The following is a 12504-nucleotide window of genomic DNA, read 5'->3' on the forward strand; positions in this document are numbered from 1 at the left end:
AAAAATGAAGATGTTGGTTTAATATGAACATCGGAAGGTTGGAATACACCCTTAGAAGCCAGTGCCTGCACAGCGGCTCCGGACCCATCCAAGGTAGAGACATCCACAGGTTCCATAACCTAAGAAGCAACTCGTGGCATACCGGACTCCGAATTGATCTCAGCAGATGCCTGCAAATCTGTAGAAGCAGGTGTCAGGGGCTGCGAAGGCACTTCACTGAGTACCGGCCTATGCGGTCTGTCCCTGTCTTTATCAAGTTTTTTCAGAAGATCGGTAGTCGGATGGCTTATCGAAGCCATTTCAGAATATGGAGAACGAGAGTGAAAGAATTTAGCGACAAAGATAGCCCGATGACGAATAGTTCGGGGGTTAAACAAGGCACAAAACTGACAGCGAGGAATGTCATGGTCTGGGCCTAACAGGTGACGCAGTAAGAATGAAAATCTCTGTGAGGTATTTGCTTTCCACAGGCAAGACAATTGTTAACTTTTTCTGACATCGGTTAGAGCAAGAAAAAAGGATCCTCAATGGGGTACTTAGCTTTAGAAGACTTCAGGCTTGAAACTCGAAAAATGAACATTTCAGGTTGTGGCCGACCGGCACTTGTGAACTGCTTCTGCTTCAGGCTCCTGCGCGGCAAGAAAAGCTGATGTAATGGTGTCGGCTGCATGTTTTATACCCTTGACGCCCTGACATCATGGAAGAGGCGACAGCATCTGACGCAGAAATCCCAAGACTCTGGTATTCAGGCCGACTGAGGGCTACCTGCAGGCAGATAACCCTAGTGTGATGACTGCAACAGTGAAACACTAAGAACATCTGCCCAAAAGGCCAACAAACTACAATTTCAGAGCCAGAAACCACTCCTCTTGTGGTAGATAGGCTACCTAGTGCTTACCACTCCCACTGATGAGCTGGAAGGCTTCTTTCTAACACAGAAAGGTCTGGGGAACTCAAACTTACAAAACAGTCCTGGATACAGCAAATCTGTATCGGGACTACTCCAGTAACAGGAAAGGTGGGAAACAAACTTAGAACTTTTTTTTTTTTTTTTTTGCAGAAACAAACAGTTAAAACAGTAATAAAAATACTTTTCAGGTTTATTTTGATCAATCCAGGCATGCAGTGGGGCTATTTTATTACATATACTTCTAAGGTTCAGAGTAAGTATGTTTAAATCTTTGGGTTACTCTTGTGGTTAGGATTACAGGGTGGGCCAGGGTTAGGATGTAGGGTTACTCTTGTGGTTAGGATTACAGGGTGGGCCAGGGTTAGGATGTAGGTCTCCACATTTGAGTAGATAGGTAATGAGGAATGCATACCATGGGAAGTGTTTTTTTATTCCTAGGTGATGGTACTGGTGTCGAGTGTGGTTTCATAGGAGGTGAGGAGGCCAGTTTGTGGCTTGAATAATAGGAGGGTAAAGGGGAAAAGCTGGGAGGAGATATGTGAGAAGCTGTGTTTATTGGGGAGAGGGTTGGAGGAGGTTGTTGACGTGTATTGGTGTGTGGGGGTATGCGACAATATAGCTAAAGCGAGCTTGGGAAGTAAGAGTAAAGAGGCTAGGCAGGTTAGAGGAGCATGTCAACTGTGATAGTGGGTTTAAAAATAGTAAAAGTGGTATCCGAGTGTTTGAATGTAATATCAGGTGTAAATAGAGATTATGTTATCATTGTGATGTGTGCAGCTGAAAGTAAGGTTGGAAATGTTTTCACTGCAGAGTAGGTTTTGACAATGTGGTTAGGTGTTTTGCCTTGCAGTTTGTGATAAAGACAGGTGGGGGAGATGTGACTGGTCAGTAGTAAAATTACGGTGCAATGTTTGTGTGTACAGTAGAAGAGAAGGTGGTAAGCCTGGAGTTAATGTAAGATAGCTTGAGGTGGTGATTATATTGCAATGGTAAAGTACAGCAAGATGCAAAGAATTATAGTAGAGGGCATGAGAATTTAAGGTGATGGATGTTAGGGAAAGCAGTTAAGTTTGGCAAAAAAAGGACAGCTGAAATATCTGCTAGAGCTCTTGAATCAGTTTACCTCTCTCATCACATTTTAAGGGCTTCTGCAGCAAAAGGTTCAAAACTGTGTCTCTATCCTAGGGCGAACTATCTAGGAGTTTTTGAGAAAACAACCAAGCAAGCCTCCAGGCAATGGTTCTAGTGGCACCAGAGGGTGGATTAGGATTACCGATTTGAGGGGGGTATCTTCAGAGCAGCACAGTTAAGGCTTGGATACATAGTACAAGCAGAAAACTATACTTCAAAGTGGAAAGAGATGATGAAACAGGGACTGAAGCTCAAGAAACAAGCAGAGACTGGGAGTTTGGATGCAGATCTTTAAGGAGAACAATAATTATACAGAATATTATATTCATAAATTAGTAGAAAGTATTCTAAAAACTAAGTCAACACTGTAATGGAGAAAGGAGATTTTGCCGATATGGATGACTGCAATGAGGGATAAAGACAACAAGCAAGAGGGGGAATCTATTGGAGAAAACTGGCAAAAGAAACAAGGTATTGGGAGCAGATAACTAGAGAGGGAAAGGTAACAGAATGGGAAGATGCCAGGAACTTATTTGGAATGCAGGTTAGAATAGTCATTCCCTAGAATCGTCATTCCTTATCAAATATTGATAAAATATAGGCAAAAAAAAAAAGAAATAGGGAGGTCCTAAACAAATGACTAGCGCTGGCAGAGTTTTTAGTAGAATACAGAACAGAGGTCGCCGTTAAAAAAGGAATAAGTACAGCATAATAAATATTGCATTACAACTATGAGAATCAGAGGAGGTTAGAAAGGATTGGGAAGAGAGATTTGATAAGCAATTCACAAAGAAATAATGGAGGGATATATGCATTTCTCCCAAATATGCAATAAAGTCTAGAAAATGTAGGACCTTTGCTTGGAAGTGTTTACACAGGTATTTTTATAATCCAAGCAGATAAATTTTCCTCAGGTAGATAGCAAATATTGGAGGTGCAACGGGGAAGAAAGAGGTAAATGGCAACATTTTCTAGGAGTGCAATGAGCTGGCAGACTTTAAAGATTCCCTGTAGACTACTCTTTTGTAGATGCTTGGTGAGCAAATTGGTGTCACTAAAGAAATGATTTTTAGAGCTATGATACACAATTGGAATAGCCTAGACAGAGTAAGGCCCTGTCAAGTCTAATTATGATGACTGCCAAAAAAGCCATTACTAGCAAATGAAAACCAATCTGCCTCTATGCCGAGAGGATCTTCCTCACCACTCTCTCCACATCTTCTGTGAGACTTCTGGAAAAACGAGTAGAGTAAATGGAGGGAGATGCTGGTCTGTGCAAAAAGGTGATGGGAGTGTGTCAGGAACTGGGTCCACCAATGAAGAATATCTGGTCCGAGGACAATACAGAGTCTTCAAAGGGTCTGTGTGATACGGTATATTAGAATCAGATGATTTAGTCTTTTGATTCGACATAGCAAATGCCAGATCTGTAATGCTTGATTTAGAATGCGTAAGATTAGAGCGAGCAGTTGGATTCTGAACTCTCATTTTCTTCTGATCCGGGGTTGAGACCAGAACTTTTGCACTTCTCTTCCGAGAAGAGTTTGAAGATGATTTGGATGAAGTAGAAGGCTTCGACTTCGGTGAATGGGATATGGCTTCTCCAAAAGCAGAAGGAACAATGCCTTTCAATATCAATTTATTTTTCCACTCAGTCAAAGCTCAAAGATTAAATCCACGACAAATAGAGCAGTACTGCTATAAATGTAAAGTACCAAAGCAATACACAGTGTGTGCATCCAAGAGCGGCAACTTACGCCCACATTTTGAAACGCACAGTTGTCAGTCATCATGCAGTATCTGATAAAGGAATAACAGACAGATATTAAAGAAGAAAGGCAATCAAAAGGAAAAAGGCAATTAAGAGTGGGAGGGATACCAACACTGGTATAAAGAGTTACAACAAGGTCGTAAGGGGAAGGAAATACTAATGATAGTATGTGAGAGTACCAAGTATGAAAAAGGGAAAGGGAAGAAACAGGAACAGCAGCAAAAAGGAAAAACTTACAACTATAACATTCTAAAGAAACTTGTTAAGAGGAGGTGGCAAGGGAATACCAAGCAATGGTATGGAAGTGTTTACTATGAAGTTGTAAGGGCAAGTTAGTCAAAAAGAAAAAGAACAGTAGAGATAATGGGAAAAATTCTGAAAAAAAAAATCAGAAAACTATCTAATTCAGCTTGAAAGAGATTCACAGTCCACATCCAATTGCTAGAAGTGGCAAATGAAATCTGAGGTAATTTGGCAGGTGCACTGTAGGTAAGGGGGAAGCTTGAGAGATTTGGTGGCTGTAAGCTTTAGCATCATCAGTCAGATCTGAATCCACATGTTGAAGACGGAATGAAGACTGACATCAGATCAACTTTTACCAAAGCCTGCACTTACAAGGATTAATTCTGCATACCACTATGTACAGCTTTAAATGGTCTACGGTATTATTTACAAAGCTGGGTTATCAACATGAAATATTTTTCTGTATCTATTTATTCAAGTATGTAGTTTTCACCTGACAAGAAAATCAATCTACATTTATCAAAATGTATCATTTGGGAGCATATTACTTTGTTTACTTACTACTTTATCTGCATACTCCTGTTTAAGCAAGTGCATCTTCTTGGGTATTGGGCACCTTATTTTAAATCCATCACATTGATCAACATATTTCATCATTATCATGAAGATGTGAAGTGGAAGGCAGAAAAAAAAGGACTAGGCTAAGAAAGCATATTGGGTGGCTAACAAGGAAGCTAAGTGTGCACAGCAGTTGCAATGAAGAAACACAAGGTGCTACAGAAACTCTATAGACTCCTGGAAAGTGGCTCAGAAGATGGCACAAAGAAATACTTGGATTTCAAGGCAAAGACAGAAAGATTAGATAGTCAAACACCCATTTATAAGAGATGCCAGCAACAACCTGCTCACCAGTCCACAGGACAGCAAACAGATGGGAGTGCTTTCAGCAGCTTATGAATGAATAAAAGCCACAAAACCTGTACTACCCCATGCATAGTCTAAAAAGAAAAAAGAACCCACCCTAGAAGTGAAAACGGCACAGAAGAAAATGAAGTCAGGGAAAGCATGAGGTTCAGATAAAGTCTTAGTTGATGCAATAAAATTGTTGGAAAAGTTAGGGGGGAATAACACCTAAGGCTACTCAGGGTTACCACCTGCTGTCCCACTTTGCAAGGGACAGTCCCTTTTTGGGCAGTTGAGTCCTGACCAAAAATATTAAAAATGGCAAATGTCTTGAGATTGTAGGACATAATTATGTCCCATATTTCATATAATAATTGCATAAAATAGTTATTTCTGAATGTAAAATACCTAAATGTTACAAGAAACAGAATAAGCAACTAAACTGCTACAAGAGTAAGCTTTCATTTAGGCAAAAAAGTTAAGTTTTAACCTTTGTACTGACCGTGGGTATGTGTCGGCCTGTAAAATCTGATGTGTCCCGAAAATGCCCCACTTTGGCCATTTGAAAAGATGGCAACCCTAGTACTCACTGCAGTAGGAAAGGATAGGTGTAGTCCAGATAACTGGAGAAAAGGTATTCTAGTGCTGTGTACAAGAACAAAGGGAACATTCACAACTGTGGGCAGTACAGAGGTGTCAATCTCCTGCCACACTGCATGAAAGTGCTAGAAAATGTTATAGCTAAACCTCAGAGTAGTAGAAAATAAGATGAGAGAGGAGCAGTTTAGTTCCAGACTGGGAAAAGACGAAAAACACCACAAGTCACTATTAAAACAAACAATGGAACCAGCTGAGAGAGTCCAACAGTCCTTGTAGATGTTACAAAATTCACTGGTCAGTAACCACGCAAGAACCACCAGGGTAAAATAATTCCAGGACCAAGATTTATTTAAAGCGCTTTTCGTTTGCCTAGTGAGCAAACTTCTTCAGAATAAATTACACTCGCCCATAATACTGTATTTAAATCACTAATTAGTCATCAATTGAACTTAATAAGTATTAATTAAGATCAAAATAGATGGAAAACAATGTTAAAACTACCTCAAAACCTGTGTATATGTTGTTACAGCTTAGTATACATAAAAACATTCCTAAATCATTTCAAATATATACGTGTATAAATATACACCAACTTTATGGAAATTAAATGTCTATTAGGAATAAACTTGCTGAAAATAAAAAAGGTAGTTTTAACATTGTTTTCCATCTATTTTGATCTTAATTAATACTTATTAAGTTAAATTTATGACTAATTAGTGATTTAAATACAGTATTATGGGCGAGTGTAATTTATTCTGAAGAAGTTTGCTCACTAGGCAAACGAAAAGCGCTTTAAATAAATCTTGGTCCTGGAATTATTTTACCCTGGTGGTTCTTGCGTGGTTACTGACCAGTGAATTTTGTAACATCTACAAGGACTGTTGGACTCTCTCAGCTGGTTCCAGTTTAGTTCCAGGTCAAGATGCAGTACAAATGATCCCATGTTTGCAATAACAAAGATGGGAGAAAAAATGGAGATGAGGAAAGAATCCAACTTAGTGAAAGCAAATGACAAGGTACTAAAAGTTAATTTTGGCAGTCTTGTGAGGGCTGTAAGTCTTGAAAACACTGCTAGAATTAGTGCAGACTATGTACAAAGAACCTAATGAGACAAGTACGAAGTGTTCTCTATCTGAGGGTTTTCCAGTGGAAATGGGTATGTATCAGGGTTAAGGCCACTAGTGTTCATACTGATTATGAACTACATTAACAGATAGGTTGGAGGGGACAAAGTTGCTGTATGCAGACCATGTGGCACTACAAGCAGGCCCAGAGCAGGAGCATCAGCAAATGATAGGAGACTGGAAAGCAAAACTGAAGGCTTATCGGAATAAACAATACAGACAAGGCAATTGTCCTGCAAGGAAATGGAGGAAGAGAAGCTGGAAAGTGAGTCAGAAGGGAAAATAGTGGAGGGTGGGTGAGCAGAAGGGAAGTCTGAATGAGGAGGTCAAGGCTAGAAGCACATGTGCTTGTAGCCAACAGTCACAATGTGTCAAGGGCAGTGCAATACAGAATGTCAAAGTACTTTTGCGTGGCACAGAAACCTGGAGAGTGAAGGTACAGTGGAAGCTTGAGGAAATGAGGATGAAGTGCCTAAGACAGGTGTGTAGGATGCACACAGTGGGTGAGAAGAAATGAGGACATTGTAGCAGAAGCCAACGTAGCCCCAAGTGCAGAAAACGTCAAGAACAAAAAAATTACAGTAGTTTGATCACTTCTGCAAGACAGCAGTAGACAATCTGCTCAAGAAAATTTGGGAGAGACAAGGTGGCGGAAAAAGTAGACAGACATCCAGTACAAGAGACGGCTTGACTGCGCAAGAGAAGACCTGCAACAGTCAGCCATAACTATCCAAGACAGTAGGAAAAAGCTGTGAATGAAGAGAGATGGCAACAAGTTATGCAATATCCCACGCCATGAAGAAAATAAGGAGGGGGGGGGCAAGAACGATTCATTCTTTCAAGTATGCTCAGTGTGAAGTTTGCCAAGACTGTGGCAACGCTCCTGGTCAAGGTTGAAAAAAAGTCAAATTATCAAAGGTGACTGCAACACAAAAAATTAAAAACAAACAAATCATACAGCAACTCATAAAAAAAGTACTTCCACATACAAAAACAAGTACTTTTTGCAGGAGGCAAGCTACCCTCTGCACCACAGTCTCAAAGACTTGCATATACCACCTGCAAAGCAGAAGTACAATGGGGAAACTGCAGAGTCCAAAGTCCTCACTATAGCACGATCTTGCAAAACACACTAACATTTTTTGCAACCACTCGATTGCCCATGCAAAACCTTTCTGCTGTCTAAGCACATGAATTTAAGAAATGATGGCAAACCATACATTTTTTATGACATGCTTTCCACATTTGTTTTAGTTGCAACTAGCAAAGGTTTAACCAGATGAAAATAAGCAGCAAAACTTTCAACTTGAAACAGTCGTCACATTAAAATAATGGGGCATGTCTCCTTTTACCTCTACATGGTGGACCCCAGCAACTAGCTCTACATTTGGTACGTTACACGTTCTTATAAGTGTGCAAAAGTAGAAAGAGTGATGCTTGGCAAAGGTACCTTCCTTGAATATGCTATACAACTGGTGCAGCACAAACAATGCTTTACATACTGTGTTATAATCATTTTAAAAGTATCCAGTATTAAACCACAGGAAATGTACAGCCTAATAAGTAAACTAAAACACAACAATCTTACCAGGAAGTACACATTTCCAAAGACCGTACGTCTTCCCCACAGTTGTTTGCCACAGTCTCAGAGTACCATCCTCAGAACCACTGGCATACAACTCTCCATCAGGACTAAATCTTACACAGTGGATTGGACCAAAGTGTCCTTTGTACGACTCTGCAAGAAGAACAGACAGTGCTGATCTACTGTACTCCATGTGATCTACAGAATTCCATCTATATACTCACATTTGTTACTTATAATTCCATCTATATACTCACATTTGTTACTTATACACATCACTCAAATGCAACAAGTTAAACTATTGATTTAATCCAAAATGGTAGTTTTGCCTGAAAAGAAAATGCCAAGTAGCTTCCTGTGTCACCCAAGAAATTTCCAAGGATAGTCCTTGACTATAGTCAGGGTCACAGGAAAATTGCCCCCCCCCTTCCAATTTTCCACAATTTTTATGTTGCTCTCCTCACAAAATTTATTTTACTTAGTAATTATGACAATGTTTTTATCTAAAAATGCTGCAACTATTTGCATTGCCTATGGGAAATTTTACAAAAAAAAAATAAACTTTCCTGAAAGCTTTACAAGGAAATCTAAAATGTTAAATAGTACATCCAGAGCCTGAACGCTTACTAAGGGAGTTATATCACTCTCGATACAGTTTAAGAGGGGTACCAGACAAGCTTACCCAGTTTTACCTATGCTGTTCAACCTGGCAGTAAAACCACTGACAATTTTAAAAGCAACATTTAGCATATACAATTAGTATTCTGGAAGTGGACATTTATAACTTAATGTGGTTCACTGAATGTAATGCTGTGGTTAGCAAACCCACATAAGTTATTAGAGGACATTAAAAATGCATTAGACATTGGAAGTCTGGAGGGCTCATGAAAGTGCAAAATAGACAAAGTGATTTATTGGGAGAACTAGGCAAAGAGTGATATTTATACAATAAAGGATATGTTAAAGGATGAAACGGGACATCCTCACATATCAGGAACTGGTTGACAAAAGTGGGGAGTAAGCTTCGATGGAAGCAATAAATACAGATGAGGAGTACAAGATGAAGAGAATGACTAGAACATAAAAAATAGAAAACGGAAACAAAACTGAAGGAGCATGATATATTGGCACTTCTCCCCATCAATAAAAAATGATGGATGGGGCAGATCAGTTATCACTTAAAATGAGGTGGGAAAGGGAACTAGAGCAAATGATATAAAGTGTATGGGAGAGGAGGAATGGATTATTCAAAAGACAATGGACAGTAAAAACGCCCAGTTATCATTACCTCTAACTTATATGAAGTTGGCCTGGCTTTGGCACTTCACACCGACGTAGCTCAAAGAAAGAGGTCTATGTTGGAGAGATGAATGTTGGACATGTGGGGAAGCTAATATAGGGCATTTAAATGATTTGGCAATGTACAAGGGGACAAGAAATATGGCAGGAAGGGTTTACTATCATTTCCACAAAATGCCTTCCATCGTAGATGGCAACATTGAAAGGCAGTTTTCCAAGTGGCTAGACCTTGAATGGAAAGTCAGCGAACCACATAAATGAACAAAGAATGGAACATATATGCCAACAGCCACATTTCCAAAACAGAACATGTCAAACTGTCGCTATTAACATGGTTCGACAATGGGGTGGAATAACATTTTTATTTTCAGCATACCAATTCGGTGATGTGAGCATTTGACAGAAGGCACTTTGTGGAAATTTATTTTTATTTATTTTATTTTACATTTGTTGACCGGGAATGTCTGGCTGTGCCGAAGCCTTTTTTCAGCAGAGGCCCGGGGAGAAAAGCTCCAGTACATACTTAACCATATGGTGCAAGTTACAGGTTTAAAAAAAAAAAACAAGTGGTGAAAAAGCTTCAGTACATACATAGTAGAATGGTAGATTATCACAATTTACTTACAAGTGGAGTTACAGCAAACTGGTTTAGTATGGTTTAAATAAAGCAGAAGTGACAATATAGTAGTTTAACAAATAATTAAAGGTAAAATTGCAAAAAACGAATACATTTTGTGAACATTTACAGGAAGATGACTATTCAGAGAGGAGTTTAAAGAGTGGGAAAGTGTAGAAGGAGAGTCAGAGGAGGATGATAGTAAACCAGCTGGAATTACTGATGTGATTAGAATGGCAGCACAGGCACATCTTCCCGACAGTAAGTAGAGAACACTAGACACTTGGGGTTCTCAATCCATATACAAAGAAAGACAAGGCAAAACTTGACATGCATTTCCCATATCCGAGAAGATCTAGCTATAGTTTTAGAAACTGGAATTGCTCCTTTAAACACTGGAAACAAAGTGCTGGTGTATTTGAATAAACTGTGCATCTGCATTTTTACACAGTGATTGTACTTATGAACAGAAGGGATGTGTTCAGAATTTATATGTTGCTATATAAAAAGATGGAAAAAGAAAAGGTTCAAAGGATGGGGAATACTCTTCTCTTTTCTGGACTTAATAGAAATTTCAATATTGTAGTATTACAGGTTTTTATGACACACAGGGTCTCCTTTTCTTGACATTTTTTTTACCATTGTTTATTGTTCAATAAAGTTTCAAGTATTAAAAAAAATCATTGAATGGGTATGAAAAAAGATGGAAATATCCCCACTCATATTGATAAGACAGCAACATGTTTTGTTCTGCAAATCTGAGTTTCCCTGCTATTAAAAATTAATAATAAATGTTAAACAACTTTTTACATGTTGAATATGTTGCCTGTTTTAAATCACCTAACTGCATGCTTACAAAACGTAAAGAAACACGTCAACACCTTTACTGGTAATCATTTTCACAAAAAAAATGCTGGTATCAGTTTCTGGCAATTTATGTTCACAACGTTTAAGGGATTTTGGAATTAAATATTGCTGTTAAATTACTATGGGGCAGAAAAGACAGCAGTTCATCAACTGATTTGTAAAAATTCACTTTCAGCAAAACATGCTCAGGTAATTAAATTTCCATACACCTGCTTCAAAAATGATATGTATGTGTTGCACTTTATGCAAAGTTTAGAGGACTTAGAAGAGGAACTCAGCAAAACTTAGAACGCACCTGTCTAGTAATGTATGTGATTAATGAAATGCATCACATGATACAAACTATTAGATGGCAACAGGATTTGGTACCAAAGCCATTATATTTCCACAGTTTTTGATAAAAATTCACAATTTTCTATTGACCCTGCCTATAAACTCCACCCCTTCCATGGCCAGAAGAATGCATGAATTTAACAAGCAGCATGTAAAATGGGGGAAGAAGGTATGGTATCAACATGCAAGTTGCCACCCAAGATGCAGTGTTTGCATCTTTGTACAAGGCTACAGTTTTAACATGGTGAAAGAAAAGTACAGTTATTTAAGAACTTACCATAACAGTAGAAGTCCTACTGATCATCGAATCAGTATTCCAATACTGTTGGTTACCTCATCATATAACCTGGATGTCCAGCCATGGTACCAAAGCCAAAACCTTCCACAGAGCTGCATTTCTTGTATATGACTATCTCAAAGCCAGGAACCTGAAAACACACGAGGAACAGTAACATAAAAGTTAATAGGTCAGCTAGGAAGAAGGAAGGTATAGAATGGCTCCCCCTTGGTCCATACAAAATGAAAAGATATTCCCTTTTGCTGCGGTGAACTGTCCAATAAATAATCCACAAACCAAAAGACAGCTAGTTCACCCAGCCTAACACTGTGCTGAAAAGCAAATAAACTGTCTGTGCAATCCAGTAATACAAGTTCTGTTAAAATCCAGAATTTAATGAAAAGAATGAAATAAAACAAAATAAGAACAAAAATAATAAAAATTAAGTCCCTTGTCCAACGATAAGCGCTTTTGAATAGTTCTTCTTCAGATCGTATAATCAAATGGGATATTCATCTGTATATATAAGCCAGTCAGAATTATTCAGCCAATGAGAATATCAACACCAAAGTTCCAGCCAATCCATGTTTGAATTTCTCCATCTGATTTGCATGAACCAGGTTAACAATCCCATTTTCTAAATGGATGCCTCACACAGCTCGCTAATGTTCAGTACTAATGAAATATGCAAAGTAGGTGATGTTAGTAACCAATAGCACTTCCAAAAGAAGTAACAGGTGAAGCAGCTAGCTTTCATTCATACTTAGAAGCATGCCTCATACCAATGTATTAGAGTCAGAATATGCAAAATAGGTGAACTAAACAGCTAATAGTGGTTTCCAAGA

At 38.7% G+C, this 12504-nt stretch overlaps 1 protein-coding gene across 1 annotated transcript in view; it reads right to left on the reverse strand.

The window, feature by feature from the left end:
* Positions 1-12504, reverse strand: part of LOC122815604 (serine/threonine kinase receptor associated protein) — a 399436-nt gene that overhangs the window by 59874 nt on the left and 327058 nt on the right. Inside the window, exon 8 of the mRNA XM_044088241.1 lies at positions 8271-8420. Within this exon, the coding sequence (XP_043944176.1) occupies positions 8271-8420 (150 nt within the window). The remainder of the gene's footprint in view (positions 1-8270; positions 8421-12504) is intronic.

This window comes from Protopterus annectens, chromosome 11.part0 (genome assembly GCF_019279795.1).
Source record: "Protopterus annectens isolate FY-2018-M chromosome 11.part0, PAN1.0, whole genome shotgun sequence".
Lineage (NCBI taxonomy): Eukaryota > Metazoa > Chordata > Ceratodontiformes > Protopteridae > Protopterus > Protopterus annectens.